Consider the following 26,187-nt stretch of genomic DNA (forward strand, 5'->3'; position numbering starts at 1 on the left):
GCACACCTCATTATTATGCACCACTGCAAGCGCAGAGACTGCTCCCACTGGAGACGTACACCTTTTTATGCACCACCGCTAGCGCGGTGACCGCTCCTACGGGAGACGTACACCTTTATAATTATGCACCACCGCAAGTGCGGTGACAGCTCCCACGGGAGACGTACATCTTATGCACCACTGCAAGTGCAGTGACCGCTCCCTCGGGAGACACACACCTCATTATTATGCACCACTGCTAGTACAGTGACCGCTCCTACGGGAGACGTACACCTTTATATATTATGCACCACTGTATGTGCAGTGACCGCTCCCATGGGAGACGTACACCTCATTATGCACCACTGCAAGCGCAGTGACCGCTCTTACGGGAGACGTACACCTTTATAAATTATGCACCACTGCAAGTGCAGTGACCGCTCCCATGGGAGACGTACACCTCATTATGCACCACTGCAAGCGCAGTGACCGCTCCTACGGGAGACGTACACTTTATAATTACGCACCACTGCAAGTGCAGTGACAGCTCCCACGGGAGACGTACACCTCATTATCATGCACCACTGCTAGTGCAGTGACCGCTCCTACGGGAGACGTACACCTTTACAAAATTTTGCACCACTGCAAGTGCAGTGACCGCTCCCATGGGAGACGTACACCTCATTATGCACCACTGCAAGCGCAGTGACCGCTCCTACGGGAGACGTACACCTCATAATTATGCACCACTGCAAGCGCAGTGACAGCTCCCATGGGAGACGTACACCTTATCATGCACCACTGCAAGCGCAGTGACAGCTCCCTCGGGAGACGTACACCTTAATTATGCACCACTGCAAGTGCAGTGACAGCTCCCATGGGAGAAGTACACCTTACCACCACTGCCAGCGCAGTGACCGCTCCTATAGGAGACGCCCGTCTCCCGTGGGAGCGACGACTCCTGCTGGAGACACTTAACGCATCACCATCAATACAGTTACTGCCTCCTCCCGAGACACACACCTTGCAAAGCACAACCATCAGCTTAACAGCACCCCTCCAAATTTTAAAGATCAGCAAATTTTGGGGGGCTCACCCACTTGTCTGGCTGCTGTCCTGTAACAAAATAAGCAATTTTTGGGGAGCGTTCTGGGGCCGGGCTAGATACTTCGCTCGAATCCCTATTCCTCTTTGTTTCCTGATAAGAGGAATGACTCGAGTTTAGGTGTCTTCCCCGAGCTCAGAGCCCTCTCCCCGGACAGCACGCCAAATACGCTTTATTCTGAAACTGTTGCAAGTGTGAACTCGTGAAGTGATGTTTGATAAACAAATTTCGGGAGGAGCACGCGCAGAAGTTTCAGTATCAAATACGTCATTGACAATTATTCTATTATCCAATCAGTTCTTGACCAAACCCCTATATATACCAAAGCTGTCTTACCTGCAGCATCTTACGACTTTAGCATCCCTCCACCACCCCGTCACCTCACCTCTTAAGCATTACTATCCCGGGGGGAGCGTTCTGGGGCCGGGCTAGATACTTCGCTCGAATCCCTATTCCTCTTTGTTTCCTGATAAGAGGAATGACTCGAGTTTAGGTGTCTTCCCCGAGCTCAGAGCCCTCTCCCCGGACAGCACGCCAAATACGCTTTATTCTGAAACTGTTGCAAGTGTGAACTCGTGAAATGTCTGTTGTCCTAAGATGCAGCAATTCCATCAGGTTTACACTTTTTTCTTGTGCTATCACTAAAAATAAAATGATACCCCCCCCTCCAATGAGAGAGATTCTGCTTGCATGAAAACCGCTTCAGTTTTCTCAATTATAGTAATCATACCTGTCAACATTGGGATGTTAAATAATGGATATGTCCACCATAATAAGGGACCCCTTCTCACCCCCACCTGAACACATCCAAAAATTTGTAAATATGTTCATTTGGAGCTATTTCATTGTAAATATACAGTTACATTGTTAGTAATGTTTTATTATTTACAAAAAGAAAAATAAATATACTTATTAGCAAACAATTCAGCTTATTAAAATGAATAGCTATTATAATGAAATAGAATCAAGCTATCAAATCTCATTAGCCGTTTCTTTACTGTATAACTTACACATTCTGATTAAAGAGTAACGAATTAATCTCTTATTTATTTAGATTTTTTTTCACTTGATTACATTAAATAACAGGTGTCACTTTAAAATGCGCACATCTAACGTTATAATAAAAGAATTCAACTGCTTTCCTAAATTTTTATGCTCATTTAGGACGAAATTAGTTGTAAAAAAAAACCCCACCAAGATCGACATCTTTAGATATAATAATTATTATTATTAATTATGTGTATATGTTTGTTCAAACACACACCCAAAACCTAGACTTTTGCTCCGTTTCAAATTGCGTGTATAGAATCCGTTTGGGAAACAGCGTCTATTTATCACTATGGAGCGCGTCAGTTGATAGTCATGCACCACTACATGACTTTTTTAAGGATTGCATATGAAGGGGAGACTGCACCTGTAATGAAAAAGAAGGGAATTCCACTGTTTTTATATTTATTTCAAAGTGTTTTTATGCCTAAACAAAGCAAAAGCATAGAACAGACTCACATTTAAGAGCAAGGGGCAGCCCCTGGTGGTTCGGCGGTATGGTTTGCATATACAGAGGATTGGCTCTTTAATGTTTATTTGCCACCCTTCAGAGAAAGAATAAAAATATGGGAGAAATACGGGAAAATACCTTTACAGGATGATAGCGGGATAGAACTGTAAAATACGGGAGAATCACACGAAAAACAGGAGGCTTGACAGGTATGATAGTAATGCACATTTTATTGTCAGTAACGGCGTTGTAATGGGGGAAACAGTAACTCATTTGTATACTCACTACTAAATAAAGTATTGGTAACTTCGTTTATTTATAGCGCTGTTATTCCCATCACTGATAATAACCAATTAACGTAACATTGTACCATTGACATAGCAATCATTTTAATGCATGTTATTGTAGTCCATAAATAAGCTCCATGTCATAGGTTGACTGCCAAAATCAACGTCATATTCTAATTACAGTCATAGATTTAATTTAGATTTTTTTTAGCTATTATTATTATTACTATTATTATTCGGCTTAGTTCTTTATTTATCAGGGGTTGCCATAGTGAAATGAACCGCTAACTATTCTAACATATGTTTTACAGATGCCCTTCCAACCACAAGCCAGTATTGGGAAAGTTATTATTATTATTATTATTATTATTATTATTATTATTATTATTGACTTATAAAAGTATAGCATTAATAATATTAACTACATAATGATTGTAACTTATGAAGTGTAATAATACTATAGCTATCATCACAACACTGTTTAAAATATTAACACACAGCTGATATGACATAGTATTCTTGTGATTCACCTGCTGTTAGAAACAGACCTGGGAACGTACACTGATGAATCATGGGAATTGTCTGGGAGATGTTTGCCCTGTCGAGAAGGCTGTGAGTTCTGCCGGGATGACACGCCATGTCTGGCTCAAGAGGACACGGCCCTGCGACTGGCCATGGTCTCCTTCCAGGGGTTCTGCATGCTCTTGGACTTCATCAGCATGGTGGTTGTCTACCACTTTCGACACAACAAGGTAGGAATGTTTACTGCCGGTTGTCTTGGCTGGAAAGACTCTGTGCTCTATTTTGCTTTTCTTCTGCTAGAGTTACCTGAACCAAAGAACAACTAGAGCTTGGGTTCTGCTTGAGTGCGTTTATTGACCTGAAGGGCAAATACTGCTTTTGATAAAATGAAAAAAAAAAACTGTTTATATTTTAACTTTTTTCTTTTATTCCCCCTCCCCCGACCCCTTTCTCTCTCTCTTTTAGAGAATCAAAGCATCTGGTCTTATACTTCTTGAAGCAATTCTTTCAGGATCTGTACTTCTCTACTTTCCAGTAAGTTCTAACAAATGTTCTACTCCTCTGTCTAAATGAAAATGTAAAGTATGTCTGTCATGCTTGAATCCCATTTACTTTTTAACATTTTAGAGCATAATTGAGCATAATCATATACTCGCATGTATGTGTGTGTGTGTGTGTATGTGTGTGTACTGCTAACGGCATTTGTGTGTGACTCATCATTTTAGAAAGGCTTGAATAAATTCCACCACAAATACATCAAATAAACTTACTTTGTATTTTTGATCAGTGACCGTATTTCAGCTTCATCCGTGTCTGTCTCTATCACTGATGGCAGTTTATTTGATGTAACTCATGAAAAGCAGACACGCATGTTAGAGCGGTGGGCGGGAAGAAAGCAACTAATTTAGTTTTAAAGCTACAGGCTACAAAAACAGCTACATACCCATCAGACACCAAAATGGGCAGATTATACATTTTATACTAAATAATGTGATTGGTATTTTGAGCTGAAAACTTACAGACACATTCTGGAGACACCAAAGTCTTATATTACATCTTGTAAAATACAATTGAAGTCAGAATTATTAGCCCCCCTTTGAATTGTTTTCTTTCTTTTTTAAATATTTCCCAAACGATGTTTAACAGAGCAAGGACATTTTTACAGTATGTCTGATAATATTTTTTCTTCTGGAGAAAGTCGTATTTGTTTTATTTCAGCTAGAATAAAAGCAGTTTTAAATTTTTTTATTAAACTTTTTAAGGTCAATATTATTAGCCCCTTTGAGTTATATATTTTTTGATAGTCTACAGAACAAACCATCGTTATACAATAACTTTCCCAATTACCCTAACCTGCCTAGTTAACCTAATGACCCTAGTTAAGCCTTTAAATTTCACTTTAAGCTGTATAGACGTGTCTAGTAAAATATTATTTACTGTCATCATGGCAAAGCTAAAATAAATCAGTAATTAGAAATGAGTTATTAAACTATTATGTTTATAAATGTGTTGACAAATCAACACAAAAAAAAATTCTTCTCTCCATTAAACATTAATCGGGGAAAAAAAATAAACAGGGGGGCTAATAATTCTGACTTCAACTGTAGGTGTCATTTAAAGGATTACTTTACCCAAAAATTTTAATTCTGTTATTAATTCCTCACATTCATATTCTTTCAATCCTCCAAATGAAATCTGAGAGCTTCCCTGTCCTCACAGACAGGAGTGGTCACAAGAAGTTCAAGGTTCAGAAAAGCAACCAAAACCATTGTCAAAACACTGTATGTGAATTCAGTAATTCAACTGTAATCAAACAAAGTTCCAAGAATTTTTTTGTGTGGCAAAAAAAGTAAAAACAAAATTGTTTGCCTATTACAGAATAATAACAAATTTTTTATTTTAGAGTGAACTAATCTTTGAATTTTTTTTTGAATTTTCCAAAGTGGAAATGCCAGCCATGATTTAAAAACTAAAGTATCATCCAGAAAAACAAGTTCCTATTACTTTGCAGAGCAAAAAAATCTTTAGAATGAACACAAATTTAGTTGGTGTTGTTTTTTTTCCCTTAGTTTAGAGGACTTAATTTACTAATAACTCTTCTTTAAACCCCTAATTTTCTTATTGTTAGTTATATACTTAAAAAAGGAAGGTTCTTTATTGGCATCAAAGGCAAAATATGTCAGATTTTATCTAAAAATCCAAAAACCACAACAACAGTGTTAGATTTTGATTCATGGAAGATTGTTTAAATCTAGAGAATGAGCATTTTTAACTGTGAGACAAACTGTGTTGCCATGCTAATGACATGATGCACCCTTGATTTCGTAGAAAACAGGAAAACACCAAAGTCTCTTTTAATCCTCTTCAAAAAACATGATCGCAATGTATATATATATATATATATATATATATATATATATATATATATATATATATATATATATATATATATATATATATATATATAAATATATATCCTTGCCTAATATCAGATGGCCAGAAAGTGATACATTTTTTTAGAAATTGGTAAACTTTTGGTGTTTGTGATGCAGCAAGTCCAGAGACTGTTGTTTACAACATGATTTTATATAAAATTCACTTCAAACTGTGATATGACTAAAAAGTGGCCATAAATGAACATTTTCTTAGAGTATAGAGTATTCTGTACGTCACGACTTAACAACCGGATATGTTGTAAATTGCACAGACTGCATTATAACATAATCCTAAAATGTATTTAGTATGATATTACAGCATTGCTTCTTCTCCACATGATCGTGACAAGAAAAGTGGTGGTGGATTGTGGCATAGTAAAAGCTCTGCTGCATCATTGCCACATTGCTCTAGTCTCTCATTAACAATTGTTTTAACAATCTTATTGCAACCCTATGCCCTGTAGCATTTATTTTAACAAAGAAATGCAGCCATACGTACCTTTGGGTACATAATTTCTGCTCTCCAGAAATGTATACAGGGGTATGTACCCATAATGAGCCTGTGTTGAGAATGATCCAAAGCAGACCAGCAATTACACTTCTGAATGGCTGAAGAAAGATAAAAAAAACTTTGGAGTGACCTAGTCAAAGTCCTGACCTGAATCCAAATGAGATGCTGTGGCATGACTTTAAAAAGGCAGTTCATGCTTGAAAACCCTCCAATGTGGCTCAATTACAACAATTCGGCAGAGATGAGTGGGTCAAAATTTCTCCAGTGCTATAACAGACTCATTGCAAAGTATTGAATGTTTGTTTGCAGTTGTTGACGCAAAGGGTGGCCCAACTAGTTATTAGGTTTAGGGGCTTTTCTTTTTCACACAGGGCTATGTAGTTTTGTAATTTGCTTTGCCTTAATAATAAAAACAATAATTTCAAAACTGCATGATGTGTTTACTTGTGTTATCTGTGAATAATATTTAAACTTGTTTGATGATCTGAAACATTAAAGTATGACAAACGTAAAATAAGCACTTTTTCATACCACTGCATGTTATGCTCTACCTTTATTTGGAACTATTTTATTCATGAAACATTTGTTTCTAAAATGTAAATAACTCAGTTTATCATTTGTTGAACTGCTGTATGAAATCAATATCACATTAGCAATCACGCTCACAGGCTTGTTCGGGAAGACGCACTTCTTCCTGTGTGATATTACTTAACTACATTATGTCTTGCAAGTATAAAAAAATACACAGGGCTCACACTGGGTTATGTTTTACTTTTTCTATTTTGAATAGGGTCATTCTATCTAACTATCCCCAGTGGTGGAAAGAGTACTGAAAAATCATACTTAACTAAAACTATTACTTGCTTAAAAATGTAGAGCAAGTAGAGTTAAACTGTTGTAATCTGTTGTAAATATTACTCAAAGTATGAGTAAAAAGTAGAACTTTCAAAAGTACTCAAGAGTACTGAGTATTACGCTGTAAAAAGCTGATGCTTGTACATGTAATTTGTGGATGTGTGTAAACGTAACATTCTGTAGTGTATTTAGTTATTGCCCAGCAGTCACACAAAGCCATAAGTTAATATTAGGTTAGATTTAGGTTGTGATGTCAGGTGACCAATAATGACATCAAGTGATATTGATATTTGGTTGATTTTAGGTTGTGTTGGAATGTGACCAAAATCCAACGTCAAGCCAACATATTAAACCTGTCACGGATTGGTCAGGCTCTCACGATCCCCACTCACGAAGATCACCATCACCTGACTTCTAATGAGCACACAGCTGCATCACATTCACGAGCACCAGATAAAAGCACAGCACTCCAGTCGCTCATTGTCCGGGCTCGTCTCGACGAAAGCGGACAACTGAGCGACCACTCAGCGTAGTCATCCTCAGCTTAAACAAACGATTTACTTACCTGTTCTCTTTGTATTCCTCCTAGTCTTCCTGGTCCTCCCGAATCGTCCTGTCTTCCAGTCCTTCCAAGTCTGTGTCATCCTCTGTCAGCTGTATCTGGTGTGTGCTGTCCATCCTCGTGTATTCCTGTTACCCAGCCACGGAGGAAAAGACCCCAACATCATTCCTGATCCTCCTGGCTATCCTTCATGTGCTCCTTGTTGTCATTTAATAAACACCCTAACGTTTCCTTACCTCTGTCTCCTGTCCGCTTCATAACAGAAGCCCGGACCTTTAACGACGACAACATGAGCACCCCCGATCACTTTCAAGAGCTGGTGGACCAGTTGATGCGGATTCTACAGCCACCAGCTCCACTTTCCAACGCACCACCAGCACCGAGCACTTCCGCCTCCACAGTTTCTTCTTCGGCCCTTCCTTCCAGTCCCATGGCCCGACCAGCGCCCTACTCAGGCGGAGCGGGGGAGTGCAATGGTTTTCTGTTACAATGTTCCCTCATATTCGAAATGCAACCTTCTCTATATCCCACAGATAAGTCAAAGATCGCCTACATCGTATCACTACTCTCTGGACCTGCACTTAAATGGGCTGAGACGATCTGGAACCAAGCCGGGCCGGTCATGAATTCCATCACTACCTTCACGGAGTATTTCAAAGAGGTGTTTGGACGTTCTGATGGGGAAGTAGCCGCTGGAGAGCAGCTGTATCATCTAAAGCAAGGTACTCTATCTACACAGGAATATGCTCTCCGGTTTCGCACTCTAGCAGCTGCAAGTGGATGGAATGAGAGATCGTTGTTGACCACGTACCGGCTCGGCTTGGAACCCACTCTCCGAATCCAGCTGGCCACATTAGATGATACTATGGGTCTGGAGAGATTCATCCAACATTCTCTCCGATGTTCCGATCGTCTCCGTTCCTATCAACAGGACACCATCACCCCCTCGTCTGCACTCCTCCAATCGCCTGAGTCAACAGCCTCTCCAGAACCAGAACCCATGATAATAGAGTCTGGAAGACTGACATCAGCGGAACGACAGAGGAGGCTGACCCGGGGTCTGTGTCTATACTGCGGTGTCAGTGGACACACCCGTATGGAGTGTCCCCTTCGTCCCATTCGGACTTCAGTGAGTGTATTCAGTACGAATATTGAACAATGTAAACCACTTACTACCACCGTACAAATAACTACTGCCTCTATTTCTCTCCTTGTCACAGCCCTCATCGACTCCGGGTCAGCAGGGAACTTCATCTCCCAATCCCTCTGTCGTCAACTCCACCTACGTACTGAGGCGTCCTCGCATATATACCAGATACAACCGATAACCCAGTGCACTCGATCTTCGACCCGTATCCATCGACAATGCGAAGACATCCTTCTTCAAGTGGGGTTGTTACATCAAGAGAGGATTCAATTTCTGGTTCTGGAGGGTGCAAATATGGACATCATTCTAGGGCGCCCGTGGCTGGTGAAGCACGATCCCATCATCTCTTGGGGCACAGGAGAGATAAAGAAATGGGGATCTGGATGTACACCTACCTGTTTTCCAAATCTCCCTCTTCAAGGTCGGAACCCCATTTCTTTGTTTACAACATCGGTCGAGAGTCCTCCTGAGAAGCAGTCTATCCACATTCCTAAGGAGTACAGCTCCTTTCATGATGTCTTCTGCCCCAAGAGAGCTTCCCAGCTACCGCCGCATCGGCCATGGGACTGCGCGATCGACCTAGTTCCAGATGCCCAGTTGCCAAGAGGTAGGATCTACCCGCTCTCGCTTCCAGAGAATCAGGCAATGGAAGATTACATAAGGGAGGCTCTGAGTCAGGGGTACATACGTCACTCAAAATCACCAGCCGCCTCAAGCTTCTTCTTTGTGGCCAAGAAGGACGGAGGGCTGCGTCCATGCATCGACTACAGGGTCCTAAATAACGGTACAGTAAAATACCGATATCCCCTTCCTCTGGTACCAGCCGCTTTGGAACAGCTCCGAGAAGCTAAAGTCTTCACTAAATTGGACCTCCGCAGCGCGTATAATCTGATAAGAATACGTGAGGGGGACCAATGGAAGACAGCATTCGTGACCCCTACTGGCCACTATGAATATGAGGTCATGCCTTACGGTCTGGTCAACGCCCCCTCCGTATTCCAAAACTTCATTCATGAAGTCCTCCGGGAGTTTCTTCACCACTTTGTAATAGTGTACATAGATGACATCCTCATTTACTCCCGGAGTGAGGCCGAACATCGCCAACACGTTGCGGAGGTCCTACACACATTGAGAGAACATCACCTCTACCTCAAAGCGGAGAAATGCTCATTCCACCAGAAGTCGATTCATTTCTTGGGATACATCATTGACCAAACCGGTATACGTATGGATGGGAAGAAAATTGAGGCTGTTCTATCCTGGTCAGAACCCACTTCCATTAAGGAGCTCCAGAGGTTTCTTGGGTTTGCTAACTTTTATAGACGGTTTATCAAGGACTACAGCAGGATTACATCACCTCTCACTAATCTCCTCAAGGGTAAACCCAAAGGACTGGAGTGGACCAAAGAAGCAGCCGCAGCCTTCCGCCTTCTTAAGAAGGAGTTCACAAGGGCCCCACTCCTGACTCATCCTGACCCAAATCTTCCTTTCGTGGTGGAAGTGGACGCATCCACCACCGGCGTCGGGGCAGTATTATCCCAACATCATGATACACCGCCCCGACTGCATCCCTGTGCCTATTTCTCTCGGAAGTTGAGCCCGGCGGAGCAGAATTACAGCATAGGAGACAGGGAGCTTCTAGCAATCAAGCTAGCCTTGGAGGAGTGGCGTCACTGGTTGGAGGGAGCCAAACATCCGTTCCAGGTGATCACAGATCACAAAAACCTCCAATATATCAAAGAGGCCAAGAGACTATGTCCACGTCAAGCCAGATGGTCACTTTTCTTCTCACGTTTTGATTTCTCCATTTCCTATCGTCCAGGACCCAAGAATCTAAGAGCAGACGCTCTCTCTCGTTTACACGAGCATCACGATCATGAAGAACTCCCAACGAAGATTCTTCCCGAACACATCTCCATTTGTCCGATCACCTGGAACACTCCTCCAGTCGTTGCCACTCCGGAAGCCCCTGCTCCGCCGGGATGCCCTCCTCATCGGCAGTTCATACCACCTGAACACCGGGTAGATCTGATCCACTCCTTACATACCTCGCTAGGCACTGGACATCCAGGGATCAACAATACTCTCTCGCTAGTATCCCAACGATTCTGGTGGCCAAACATGGCAAGGGATGTGAGGCAATATGTTCAGGGCTGTAAGGACTGTGCCCAATCCAAGAGCCCACGTCATCTACCCGCTGGAAAGCTCCATCCCTTGCCGATTCCGAACCGTCCCTGGTCACACCTAGGAGTGGACTTTATCACTGACCTCCCTTCGTCAGAAGGTAATACCTGTATTCTAGTCATCGTAGATAGATTCTCAAAGTTTGTCAAACTAATCCCTCTGAAAGGTCTTCCCACAGCCTTTGAAACAGCCGACAATATCTTTAATCAAGTCTTCAGGTCATTTGGTATTCCAGAAGATATTGTGTCGGACAGAGGTCCACAGTTCATCTCACGTCTATGGAAAGCCTTCTTCAAGCTCCTAGGTGTGGCCGTCAGCCTCTCTTCTGGATATCATCCCCAAACCAACGGGCAGACAGAGAGGAAGATTCAGGAGGTGGGACGGTTCCTGAGGACCTTCTGCAGTGGTCACCAGAGCTCCTGGAGCCAGTATTTGGGCTGGGCAGAATATGCCCAAAATTCACTGCGGCAACCCTCCACCGGACTCACGCCATTCCAGTGCGTCCTGGGCTTCCAACCACCGCTCTTTCCCTGGGATGGCGAACCATCTGATGTCCCCGCAGTGGATCACTGGTTCCGGGAGAGCGAGAGAGTCTGGGACGAGGCTCATCAACATCTGCAGAGGGCAGTCCGTCGAAGCAAGGTAACCGCCGATAGAAGAAGGTCTGAAGAACCCAGATACACACCCGGACAAAAGGTGTGGCTATCCACCCGGGACATACGCATGCGACTGCCCTCTCGCAAGTTAAGTCCCCGATTTGTTGGTCCCTTCACCATCGTGGAACAGGTTAACCCCGTCACCTACAAACTACAATTACCCTCTCACTACCGTATTCACCCTACATTCCACGTATCACTCCTGAAACCCTATCACGATCCTGTTCTTCCCTCCACAGAGCCTGACCACGAAGAGGAACCCCCTCCTCCACTGCTCCTAGAAGAAGGAGCCGTCTACGCAGTGAAGGAGATCTTGCGTTCCCGACGTCGTGGTGGCCAGTTGGAGTACCTGGTGGACTGGGAAGGGTACGGCCCCGAAGAAAGGACATGGGTTCCCAGAGCTGATATTCTCGATCCTAGTCTCATGGTGGAGTTTCATGAGAGCCACCCTGAGTTCCCAGCGCCTAGAGGCAGAGGGAGACCACCACGGCGTCGGAGGTGTCGGCCCTCAGGAGCGGGCCCTGGGGAGGGGGGTACTGTCACGGATTGGTCAGGCTCTCACGATCCCCACTCACGAAGATCACCATCACCTGACTTCTAATGAGCACACAGCTGCATCACATTCACGAGCACCAGATAAAAGCACAGCACTCCAGTCGCTCATTGTCCGGGCTCGTCTCGACGAAAGCGGACAACTGAGCGACCACTCAGCGTAGTCATCCTCAGCTTAAACAAACGATTTACTTACCTGTTCTCTTTGTATTCCTCCTAGTCTTCCTGGTCCTCCCGAATCGTCCTGTCTTCCAGTCCTTCCAAGTCTGTGTCATCCTCTGTCAGCTGTATCTGGTGTGTGCTGTCCATCCTCGTGTATTCCTGTTACCCAGCCACGGAGGAAAAGACCCCAACATCATTCCTGATCCTCCTGGCTATCCTTCATGTGCTCCTTGTTGTCATTTAATAAACACCCTAACGTTTCCTTACCTCTGTCTCCTGTCCGCTTCATAACAAAACCAATGTCACATTGACATCAAAAACTGACATTTATTCGTCAGGTATGGCGAACATTGAGGTTGGCCTGACGTTGAGTTCTGACATCAAACCGATTTTCATTTCCAAAACAAAAAAAAAAAAACACATCCCCACGACGTTAAGGTACAACATCAATATGACATCATGTTGACATATTGTGCCTGCTGGGTGTTTAATGCCATTCCGGTCAATATACAGTAAACAACTGTCATCTTCTCATCAGTGGCATGCATCTAAACAGTCTCTGGGTCAATGTGTGTAAAGATTTTGGACATCTTCTTGGACACTTTTAATGCTTCCAAACAGTTTGCTGCAATTATAAATCACCTATGTCTTGAGGTAGTTCATTATGATGCGATTAACCTCTATGTATGATTTGATACAGGAATCACAGGACTGATTTTTCTATTCCCCATAGCCAAGAAAAAAATAAAGTACTGACTGCAGGTTGAAGGAATGTAGTGGAGTAAAAGTACCAATACCGAACTAAAAATGTACTCAAGGGAAAGTAAAAGTACACATTTTAAAAACGACTTAGTAAATTATAATTTCTGAGAAAAACTATTCAGTTACAATATTTTGAGTATTTGTAATTTGTTATTTTACACCACTGTCTATCACACAGCCAGTTCATGTTTTTCATAGCTTTTTTTTTTTAATAATATCAGCTCAGACATCAATAAAACAACAATTAAGATATGGATGTAGATAAATATTGCTTGTCCACCACTGTAACTTTTAGATTTCCCATTTGAGATCAGACCAAAATAAAGTTATAGGGAAACAGGACTGATAAGACCAGGGGTAGATTTCATTTCATGCTAACTTTAAAGTACCAGATAGCCAGAAGATGCTGTGAAGGTCCATTATATTGTTTTTTTGTTTTATCCTCAGTTGACTGTACATTTTGCTCCCAAGGCTCTTTATAATACAATGGGCTGCTTTTCATTTGGTCCTGGTCTTGTGCATTACATAAGTCTGTTCAATGTTGAAAAAGTGACATTATGTTTATATTAGTTTGAGTTCAAGCTAACTATCTGTTGACCGGCAATCATTCAGATTTTCTATTTCAAAAGCAAACTAAAAAGTTAAAAGTTCGTAGACAAACTTTATGGTGTTTTGAGAAAGCCTAGTCTGAAAAGGCCCAGTTTTAAAGTTTAAATCATTGAAGTAGTTTTTAAGACGTTTGAAACAGTTATAACTACGTATAGGTTAGCATGTTTCTAGTATGGATGGCCTGTTTCTTGCTAGACTGTTGATAGGGGATTCTGAGTGGCTGTTAAGGTGTTACTAAGTGGTTGCTAGGGTGTTCTGAATGGTTTCAAGGCAGTTGCTAAGGTGTTGCTAGCATGTTTTTGCTGGTTGTTAAGGTTTTGCTAGGTGGTTGCTAAGGTGTTCTGAGTGGTTGCTAGACGGTTGCTAAGGTGTTACTAGGTGGTTGCTAGGTTGTTCCAGGTAGTTGTTAAGTCTACTCAGTGGTTGCTAAGGTGTTGCTAGGCAGTTGCTAAGGTGTTCTACGTCGTTGCTAAAGTGTTTTAAGGTGGTTGCTGGGTTGTTCTGAGTGGTTGCTAGACGGTTGCTAAGGTGTTCTGAGTAGTTGCTAGGTAGTTGCTAACATAAATTAGCATGGTTCTAGTATGAATTAACATGTTGCTAGCATATTTTTAGTATAAACTGGTGTGTTGTTAGCAAGAATTTAGTATGATTAGCATGTTGCTAGTATGTTTCTAGTAAGGATTAGTATATAGTTAGTATGAATTGGTTTGTTGTTAGTATGTCCAATGTAAATTCAATGACAGTTTATTATAATGGAAGTCTATAGGACAGTTGCTAGGGTGCCATAAGTGGTTGCTAGGGTGTGGCTGGTAAGTTGAAAGGTGATCAGTGATTGGCAGACTGATAGTCTGAGTTAAATGAGCCCAACCTTAAGTCTGTATAACAGTCTGGCGGAAAGTTATGAGGTCAGAAAGTTTGGTCCAACGTTAAGTCAATGGGACTTTTCAGAATTTTCTGGGTCAGTTTTCAGAGAACCGTATGTCAGATCAGTTGGAAAGGGTATAGCAACTTAATTCAGTATAGTTTGGAGATTTGGAGTTAGTTTGGTGGTTGTAGTGTAGACGGTCTAGGAGAAGATGCTTTCTTAAAGTAGTCTAAGAAGAAGAAGAAAATAGAATAATTTTACATTTATGTTCCTTAACAGCCAAGTGAAACCCCATCAGAACATGTTTGCACTGTGATAACTAGATTAATAAATACAATTTTTGCTGAGACTGAAACTTTGATCAAAAGCTCTATATTTTATCCCTCTTCATCTGAGAAATCGTGCACTCATAACACCTGAATCTGCCAAAACTGACTTCTGCTGCTATGAATGATTCTGTGTTGTTATTTGATTAAAAGCAGGCGCATTATGTGTTGTGCTTCTATCTCTCTGGTATTTTTTTCTCTGTTTTAAGCTAAGTGCACCTCCCAGACCATCTGTGATAGTCAGCAGCTCCTGCATTTTTATGAGAGATAGAGGGAGGAACAGGGTAAAATGGGAAGCTCTAAAAGAGGTTCCTAATAATTTTGCTGAATGCATTTTGCATAAAAGCAGTTCTGAGTGTAAGGTTGTTAAGGATGCATGCAGATACCCACTATCAAGGACTGGTTTACATGTCCAACAACGTGTCCAATAGATGAATAAACGTAATCATATGTCAAAAGAATTATGCAGCCATTGGCTAAATTCTCCATCAGTCAAACTAGGAAGCAAATGACTAACAGATGTGCAGAACGTCAAACCACTCGACTATAACTTTGACTTTTTATTCAGTTGGTGTTTTTTTTCTTGCTTTTTACAAAAAGATGCTATTTTCATGCATAAGTAGCATAGTAAATAATGAAAACAATATGTCTCCGGATGAAACGGTGACATAAACAACGAACCATTCATAATTCAACACTATTGTGTCGGTGGACTAAATGTGCTCGATCGGATGTTGTTCTGTGGACTCTTACCTTTCAAAATAAACCATGATTTACAGGAATGAACACGTGTGTTGTTATTATGATGATATTCACTCCATATCTAATAAGCATTTTCTGTTCAACCTACAGAAATTTAGCAAATGCATTCTTTATACAGTGCATCCGGAAAGTATTCATAGCACTTCACTTCTTCCACATTTTTTTTTTTTAAATGTTACAACCTTATTCCAAAATGAATTAAATTAATTTATTTCCTCAAAATTCTACACACAATACCCCATAATGACAATTTGAAAAAAAAAAGATTTTTTTAAATTGTTGCAAATTTATTAAAAATAAAAAACCTAAAAAATCACATGTACATAAGTATTCACAGCCTTTGCTCAATACATTGTTGATGCACCTTTAGCAGCAATTACAGCCTCAAGTCTTTTTGAATATGATAACACAAGCTTGGCAGACCTGACTTTGGGAATTTTTTCCCATTCCTCTTTGCAGTACCTCTCAAGCTCTATCAGATTGGATGGGAAGCGATGGTGTACAGCCATTTTCAGATCTCCCCAGAGATGTTCAATATGATTTAGGTCTGGGCTCTGGCTGGGCCACTCAAGGACATTCACCGAGTTGTTGTGAAGCCACTCTATTGATATTTTGGTGGTGTGCTTTGGGTCATTGTCCTGCTGGAAGATGAACCTTCGCCCCAGTTTGAGGTCAAGAGCACTCTGAAGCAGGTTTTCATTCAGGATGTCTCTGTACATTACTGCATTCATCTTTCCCTCTATCCTGACTGGTCCTCCAGTTCCTGCTGCTGAAAAACATCCCCACAGCATGATGCCTCCACCACCATGCTTCACTGTAGGGATGGTATTAGCCTGATGATGAGCAGTGCCTGTTTTTTTTTTCAAATGTAACGCCTGGCATTCACTCCAAAGAGTTCAATTTTAGTCTCATCAGACCAGAGAATTTTGTTTCTTATGGTCTAAGAGTCCTTCAGATGCCTTTTGGCAAATTTCTGGCAGGGAGTGGCTTCCGTCTGGCCACTCTACCATACAGGCCTGATTGGTGGATTGCTGCACAGATGGTTGTCCTTTTGTAAGGTTCTCCTCTCTCCACAGAAGAATGCTGGAGCTCAGACAGAGTGACCATCGGGTTATTGATCACCTCCCTGACTAAGGCTCTTCTCCCCCAATCACCCAGCTTAGATGGCCAGGCCAGACAGCTCTAGGAAGAGTCCTGGTGGTTCAAACATCTTCCACTTATGGAACTTTCAGAGCAGCAGAAATTTTTCTGTAACCTTCCCCAGCCTTGTGCCTCTAGACAATCCTATCTCTGAGATCTACAGACAATTCCTTTGTCTTCATGCTTGGTTTGTGCTTTGACATGCACTGTCAACCCTGGGACCTTACATAGACAGGTGTATGACTTTTCAAATCATGTCCAATCAACTGAATTTACCACAGGTGAACTGCTGAAACATCTCAAGAATGATCAGTGGAAACAGAATGTACCTGAGCTCAATTTAGAGCTTCACGGCAAAGGCTGTGAATACTTATGTACATGTGATTTTTCAGGGTTTTTTTATTTTTTAATAAATTTGCAACTATTTAAAAAATATAGTTTTTCACGTTGTCATTAGGGGGTATTGTGTGTAGAATTTTGAGTAAATAAATGAATTAAATCCATTTCGGAATAAGGCTGTAACATAAAAAATAAGGAAAAAGTAAAGCGCTATGAAAACTTTCTGGAAGCACTGTAAGCTTGCCGTTAAAAAACATCTAGCTGCAATCACTGCTTGAGGGTTGTAGATTTAGACTGATGTATAGTTTGTCAGGATTACTTGTGTTATTTTTGATGTAATCTACTCATAAACACTGACATGTACAAAAACAAAGCCCCAGTACGTCCACGTCTTGACAGACAACATTACCAAAGAGGCTCTGTGCCGTAAATTGCATGGTATCATGTTTTGACATGGTTAATCATCAGTCCAGTTTGAATCCACCATCTGCCTTTATTTAACTTTGTTTAATTCTGGGTGAGTAATCAAATATCTGACCATTTACTATCATTAGAAAGGTTTCTTCAATAAAAGATAGAAGAGGGATTACAGGTAACTATATATAAACATAAATACCATGATTGGATTTTTTATCGGAGAAAGAGATGGATCCAATGAAAGTGGATTCAGGCCTGGGAACTCAAAACTCTAAAATGGGAAACATTACAAGAACAGCAGGTGATTGCGAACACTGTCATGTCTATAAATGCATATTGCTACATAAGTGCCGCGTGGGTGTAAAATAATATTTATCTGCCGTGTATAAACAGCATCTACTTCAAAAAAAGCCAATATTGCTATTTTCCACTCTGTGTTAACAGCATAGAATTTGTTTGGATTTACATACTTCATTTTTTGATCAAATACATCTGTAAAGTGTATACATGAATTACCTTTGTTTGTATATGTTTTGTGCTTGGACTGCTTTAAAAATGTCTTCTTTGTGAATTGTTGTAGCCTACAATATAAATATATGTTCTACAACTCCAAATCAATGATTTTTTGTTTGTTTCTAAATAAACACATATTCCAATTTTGGTTCTTGCACATTTCATAAAAGTTGGGACAGGAGCAATTTAGGGCTAGTAGTCAGGTAAATTGATTGGCCGAGGATCGCCAGTTTACCAACAAACACGTAGGAAAATAATTGGAGTGTTTAAAAACAATGTTCCTCAAAGAAAGATAGGAAGACATTTGGATATTTCACCTTCAACAGTGCATAACATCGCTAAAGATTTAGGGAAACTGGAGGAACTTCACTGCATAAATGACAAGGGCTTAAGCCTAAGCTGAACAACCATGATCTCCAATCCCTCAGGCAGCACTGCATCAAGAATCGTCATTCATCTATAAGCGATATCACCATATGGGGTCAGGACTATATTGGCAAACCTTTGTCATGTACCACAATACATAGGCATCCACAAATGCCAATGAAAACTGTATCGAGCCAAAAGGAAGCCCTATGTTAACAGTGTTCAGAAGCGCCGTCAACTTCTCTGGGCTCGGAGGCATCTGGGATAGACCATCACACAGTGGAAATATGTACTGTGGTCAGATAAATCAGTATTTTACGTATTTTTTGGGAGAAATTGATGCTGTGTGCTCCAGACCAAAGACAAAAAGGATCATCGAGACTGTAACCAGCAACAAGTCCAAAAGCAATGGTCTGTCATGGTATGGGTGCCATGGTATGCTGTCATGGAATGGCTGTCAATAAGTGCCGTTGGCAAAGGTAACTTGCACTTCTGTGATGGCACAATTAATGCTAAATAGTACATAGACATTTTGGAGCACAGTATGGTGCCTTCTTTTCCAGGGACACCCATGCATATTTCAACAAGATGATGCAAAACCATTTTCTGCGCACATTACAAAGTCCTGGTGGAGGAAGAGGATACAGGCAGATGACATTTAAAGTGTAAAATGCTACAACTAAGACCCCGCAATGTTGCCCACGTTAAGACTTGTTTGCAGAAAAAATGGGACAAAATTACACCTGAAACACTTCATCACTTGGTGTCTTCAGTTCCTAAATGTATTTTGAGTGTTGTGAAAAGGAATGGCAACATTACAAAGTGGTAAATGCTGTTCACTGTTTTGTAAATGTAAATGTACTGAATGCATTTACTGTTCCAACTTTTTTGAAATGAGGAACACATTAAATAATGATTGTTGTATTTTCTGCAATAAAATAAAAGGTCAATTTACTTAAATAAATTAACTTTTTTATTTGCATTTTCCATACTGTCCCAACTTCTGATTTGGGGTTGTAATAAAAATGACATTTTTCCATCTGTTGTAGCCTAATACACAATATAAATGCGCTTACTGTACAATTGTGAATTGTATTTTAACTGCATATTTTCCACCAAAAAGTTTAACATTTCATGACAGTGTTGATTTTATTCATTTAATAATAAACTAATTGAATGTTAGAAATAATGCATTTGTTAAAATTAATCAGACCGTTCTGTTGCTCGTGAGATTATTAACATGCATGTTCCCAGTCATGTTAGATTAGCCACATTATTCCTTTTAAAATGACAACAATTATATTTTTGTTTCCTTATTTATAAGTTTTAAGTATCTAAGCTTACATCACACTATACTGTATGTATATGTGTATCTGTGTGAGCATCAGCAATGACATGAGCTGCAGAGCATTTAGATTAGATTAGATTAGATTCAACTTTATTGTCATTACACATGTACAAGTACAAGGCAACGAAATGCAGTTTCGGTCTAACCAGCAGTGCAATAGCAGTAAGTGCAGGATATAGGTATAAGTTATAAAGTGCAGTTATAGAAAAACTATGGTAATATTTACAGATGGATGTACTATGAACATTATATACAGGTTGTATTAGCTATGAACAGATTTACAATAAATGAATAGATGTACAGGATGCTATTAATAGCAGAAGTGTGCAGACAGATAAACATAATTACAAATGTCCATGTGCAGTGGATATGTACAGTTTAAGTAAATGAATCAGTGCAATGAATATGTGCAAACTTTAAATGTGCAAGTGTTAAATAGTGCAGTGATTGTGAAGGAGTATAAGTTAGAGGAGTGTGGGGGTGTAATGGGGGGGGGGGGGGCAATAGAGTCGGTGAGAGGCAGAGTTCAAAAGGAAGACAGCTCTGGGGAAAAAGCTGTTCCTCAGTCTGCTGGTTTTTGTTCGGGGGAGCCTGAAGCGCCTGCCGGAAGGCAGGAGAGAAAACAGTCTGTGAGCAGGGTGAGAGGCGTCCTTAAGAATACTGCGTGCTCGGCGCAGACAGTGTTTCTTTTGGATATCCTCTATGGCTGGCAGTGTAGTCCCTGTGATGCGTTGGGCAGTTTTCACCACCCGCTGCAGTGCCTTAAGCTCAGTAACAGAACAGCTTCCATACCAGACCGTGACGCAGTTGGTCAGGATGCTTTCTATTGTGCAGCGGTAGAAGTTCACCAAGACAGCTGATGAAAGCTGGTTCTTCTTTAGTTGCCTCAAGAAGAATAGGCGCTGGTGAGCCTTCTTGACCAGGCTGGAGGTGTTGGTGTTCCAGGAAAGGTCCTTTGAGATGTGGGTCCCCAGGAACTTGAAGGATGAGACAGGCTCAACGGCCATCCCATTAATGTGGATGGGATCATGTGAGCCTGTTCGTCCCTTCCTGAAGTCCACAATGAGCTCCTTGGTCTTATTGGTGTTAAGGAGCAGATTATTGTCGGTGCACCAAGTGGCCAGATGCTGTATCTCCTCCCTGTAGGCAGTCTCATCATTATTGCTGATTAGACCAATCACTGTGGTGTCATCTGCAAATTTGATGATGGTGTTGGATCTGTTCACAGGCCTACAGTCGATGGTAAAAAGGGAGTAGAGGAAGGGGCTCAGCACGCAGCCCTGTGGTACACCAGTGTTGAGTGTGACGGTGGTGGAGCAGATGTGGCCTGATCTAACATTCTGAGGTCTGTTAGTCAGAAAGTCCATAACCCAGTTGCAGAGAGATGTGTCGATATCCAGGTCTCTGAGTTTGATCAGTAACTTAGAGGGTATGACAGTGTTGAATGCTGAGCTGAAGTCAACAAACAGCATTCGTGCATAAGTGTTTTTATTGTCCAGGTGTGTGAGTACAGAGTGCAGTGCTATGGAGACGGCATCTTCTGTGCTCCTGTTGCCACGGTAGGCAAACTGATGTGGGTCCAGTGTGGATGGCAGAGAGTCTTTCAGATGTGCCAGGACCAACCGCTCGAAGCACTTCATGATGATGGGTGTGAGTGCTACAGGGCGGTAGTCATTCAGGCATGTTGGGCTGGAGTGTTTGGGCACTGGCACAATAGAGGTGGTTTTAAAGCATGTTGGCACAGTTGCTAGGTTAAGTGACAGGTTGAAAATGTCTGTGAATACCCCAGTGAGCTGTTCTGCACATGCTTTGAGGACGCGCCCAGGGATACCGTCTGGTCCAGCAGCCTTACGCACATTAATCCGACTCAGTGCGGTGTAGACTTCTGAGGAGGTGAGTGTGATAGGTGAGTGGTCGGTTGAGGTAGTGTTCCTGGTGTAGGGTTCTGTCTTGTATCTTTCAAAGCGGGCATAAAAGTCATTTAGCTCATTCAGGAAGGAGACATTTGTGGCTGTGGGGGTGGACTGGCTGGGTTTGTAGTTGCTGATGGCCTGGATGCCCTGCCACATGCACCGAGGATCAGAGTTGGAAAAGTGCTCCTCTAGCTTTAGCTTGTAGCAGTGCTTGACCTTTTTGATGCCCCTCTTCAAATTAGCCCTGGAAGTGCTGTAGGCCTGTGCATCCCCTTATCTGAAGGCAGTGTTGCGTGCCTTCAGCAGGAGGCGCACCTCCTTGTTCATCCATGGCTTTTGATTTGGATATGTGGTGATCTGTTTCTGGGTTGTAACACTGTCTATGGTGGTGTTGATATATTCCAGAACAGAGGAAGTGTAACTGTCAATGTCTGTGTGAGAGCCACATGTGGCCTGGGAAGCAAACATACTCCAGTCTGTGTGTTCAAACCTGTCCTGGAGTGTGGAGTCCACCCCCGCTGGCCACACTTTGATGGTCCTTACTGATGGCTTCACATGGTTGACGAGGGGTGAGTACTTGGGGGTGAGAAACAAAGAAAGGTGATCTGATTGACCCAAGTGGGGGAGGGGGGTCACAGCATATGCTTCAGCCATGTTTGTTTAAACTTGGTCTAAAGTTTTGTTTCCCCTTGTGTGGCAGAAAATGTTTTGATGGAATTTGGGGAGCACTGTCTTTAAGTTTGAGTGATTAAAATCCCCCGCAACAATAAAAGCAGCCTCAGGGTGAGCAGTCTGTTGTTTGCTGATGGCTGCATGAAGTTCATTCATAGCAAGCTTGGCATCAGCGTTGGGAGAAATATAAGCAGCAGTTATTATGGTGGAGGTGAACTCCCATGGCAGATAAAACTGTCTACATTTAACCATTAGAAATTCCAGGTTAACAGAGCAATGTCTCCCAACGATGACAGAGTTTGTGCACCAAGTTAATATAAATGCATAGTCCTCCGCCTCTGGTCTTACCGGAGTCATCCGCCGTTCTGTCTGCTCGGAATGTTTGATGCTCCATTAGCGATACAGCGTTGTCTGGTATCCCGCTGTTTAGCCATGTTTCTGTGAAAATCATGACATTACAGTTCCATAATCTTTTGCTGTGGTTGATGCGCAGTCGAATCTCATCCATTTTGTTCACCAGTGACCGTACATTGGCGAGAAAGATGCTGGGTAAAGAGAGCCGGTGTGGTGTTAGCTTTAGCTTAGCTCTTAGCCCGCCGCGCTTCCCCCATCTTTGTTTACGTTCTCTGTGCCGCCTTCGAGCACTTCCGCCCGGCCAGGTAGGGCTCTCAGGCCCGGGTGTTCTAGCGATCTCAGGGATGAGTCGAAGATTGTTAATAAAACTGTCCGGAATGCACAAACCAATATCCAAGATGTCCTGTCGGGTGTACGATGTAAAGGCACTGCTGTTCTGCACGAACAGACCCGAAATGAGCAGGAATAATACTGCAAAATTGCAGAAACTGGAGAGACGCTGGGTCTAAATGCATCAGAGAAGAGCTCATTAATATTAACAACTGTTCCAAAACCGTGCTTTTTGTTCTAGAGGTAATTTCTGGTTATAAATGAGCATAAACAATTTCTAGAGAATTTTTGAACTTACCTAAGCGACATACTGTATCTACTAAGTTGAGAATAACTCAATATATTGAATCAATACACTTATAGTACCTGCCAAATTTTACTCTGTAATTTCAGGGATATTAATTAAAACTGAATTAAACCTAATTAATTAAAACTAAAACCATGAATGTAAAAATAAATCAAACTAACATTACGCTCTTGATAAATTACACCATTTTCAAACTACACATCCTGAGAATGAAAACAATGATCGATTTGATTTCAAGAGTTCAAACTTAGCTGTTGATTGAGTTTAAAGCTTGTTTGGCATGCTGTCCCGGGAGAGAGCCCTGAGCTCATATGATCCTCAAGCCCACGGCTCCCTCCCATTGGCAAGGCGAGAGGGGAGTTTGAGCTCAGGTAGATCTCAAAAATTCACTTGCTGTAGTAGCTAATGACCAAATAGTGATTGCTTTTAATCGATAACTACTTACTAGGAGCATGTCTATAGTGCCGATTTGGATTAGTCAGCTCACTTAAGTTGCATATTTTTGTATGATGGGAGGAAACCAGGGAATCCGGGGGAAACCCATTTGCAGGGCTGTGCACAGGGGGGTGGCCTGGTGGCTCGAGCCACTGCCCCTCTGCCCTTATTGGGTGAGATGCCCCTCTCAGCCTGTACCCCCTCCCTCCCCCTCCAACGCGCCCGTGCCCCACCCCTCAACTGATTCCGCTAAACCCCGTATTCACTTCCCGCTCTAGCAAGCTCAATAGCCCTATTATATTAACAAAACACAACAAAGGGGAGGAACTGCTCAATATGCCCTGCCATGTGTTACTGTTTCATTGAAAATCACATCAGCACACTGAATAAGCTGTTTAACTACATACTGTTAACAAATGAAAACTGTTTTAAAGTTTAGAATTTTTTTTTTCCATCTCTCCATTCCAGCTTGTTTTGTTGTTTGATTGCCATGTTTCACAATTCCAAATTGTTCCTATTTGTTGAATATGTTGAATCCTGTTTCGTTTCATGACGTATGCACTTAATTTTTTTTGCAAGTTCAAACTACTTATTTAAAATGAGCTGAAACAACACACTTCATTGGGACAACTTATTTTTTATGTTCAATCCACATAAATATGTTAAAAGTGTTAAGTTAACTTAATCAATTTGTGTTGGGACAACATAAATGAATTTTGTGGAACCCTGCATTTTTTACACTGTTAAAAATGCTGGGTTCTACACAATTCCTTCATGTTGTCTCAACACAAACCGATTAAGTTAACCTAATTTCTTTTTTACAAATTTAAATGGATTAAACATAAAACAATTCAGTTGTCCCCCAAAAAATCTCAAGAATTGTATTAATTCAGCTCATGGGTTGTTTGATCAAGCTGAAAAATCCTTTTTTGAGTGTGGTAAAGTTAAATATTTACCAAAATATCTTTCGTTTTCACTTAGTTTCAGCTAGAAGCGATGACAGGTGTTAGTGATCAAATATGTGCATACACTCAGATGCTCCGTGGCTGCGTACAGTATATGGGTGACGTGCTCTGCCTTATGCTGCTGTTCTGCGCAGCACTATGCATTATTAATGAGTCCATCAAGTTCTAGCGCAACTTGTTAAAAATAAATCTTCTGATTAATTAATGGCAGAGTGTTAGTGGAAAAAGGGGCCACCTATTTGTCTCCGCTCTGATGTTACAAACACGTCGTTTCATTTCAGTTGCTGTCCTTGATCTCCTGCCCTACAATGCTATTGGAACCAGTTTTACAGTAAAACTAAAAAAAAATATTTGAATACCTTGATGTGTTCTGTAAAAACTGACATAACTGAAGCTTTTTGTTTAGTGCCTCACTAAACAATCATAGTGGAATTGCCTTAAATCACTTAAAATATATATTTTTTACTTTTTAATATTTTCAAACTACTTAGTTAAAATGAGCTGAAACAACACAGTTCTTGCGATTTCATTGGGACAACTTAATTTTTTATGTTTTATGTTTCACATAAATTTTTTAAAAGTGTTAAAAGTTAAAAAGTTAACTTAATCGATTTGTGTTGGGACAATGCACTGTAAAACCCAAAAAGGTAAGGTAACTCAAACCATTTGAGGAAACCAATTGCAACAAACCATTTAAGTTCAAAAGCTAATCCTAATGAGCACTGTGAACATAATCAATTTGAGTAAACGAAGTAATTTGAGCACAGTAAAACCCAACAAATGAAGAGAACTCAAACCAACTGAATACTGTTAAACCCAATAAGTTAAGGCAACTCTGCCTGTAAAACACTGAGTGTAAAACTTTTCAAATGAGTAAAATTAACTTTCAGTCAATTTTGAGTTAACTACACTCATTTCTTTTAATATAATTGACTGTTGGGTTTTACAGTGTGGTCTTAAATACATTTTAATTTACAGTAGATGTTAATTCACTTTATGTTTATGCTGAGATAAATACACAGGTTGGGGGATAAAAGAATACATCTAACGTAATTACACATTTAAAATACAAAATCATGAATTACTTGAGAGTGTTATTTATTTTTAAATAAAGGGTAATCAAAATACAGTTACATCTGAAAAGTATTTTAGATTACCAAAGTGATTACGTGAATTTTAACCTCATTTATTTAAATCATTAAACTGTAATTTCTGATTAATGTAAGCAGCATTTCATGATGCTTAGACTCAGAACATCACAAAATAGATACTGTACCGCTTAAAGAAAATAGAATAAAGTTGTTTTTAT

General features: G+C 41.0%; 1 protein-coding gene across 1 annotated transcript in view; it reads left to right on the forward strand.

Annotated features, from left to right (window-relative positions):
* The window catches only part of gpr158b (G protein-coupled receptor 158b), a 191,198-nt gene that overhangs the window by 111,462 nt on the left and 53,549 nt on the right, over positions 1-26,187 (forward strand). Inside the window, exons 4-5 of the mRNA XM_056473748.1 lie at positions 3,410-3,621; positions 3,857-3,925. Coding sequence (XP_056329723.1) covers positions 3,410-3,621; positions 3,857-3,925 — 281 coding nt within the window. The remainder of the gene's footprint in view (positions 1-3,409; positions 3,622-3,856; positions 3,926-26,187) is intronic.

Source organism: Danio aesculapii, chromosome 2, assembly GCF_903798145.1.
Source record: "Danio aesculapii chromosome 2, fDanAes4.1, whole genome shotgun sequence".
NCBI lineage: Eukaryota > Metazoa > Chordata > Actinopteri > Cypriniformes > Danionidae > Danio > Danio aesculapii.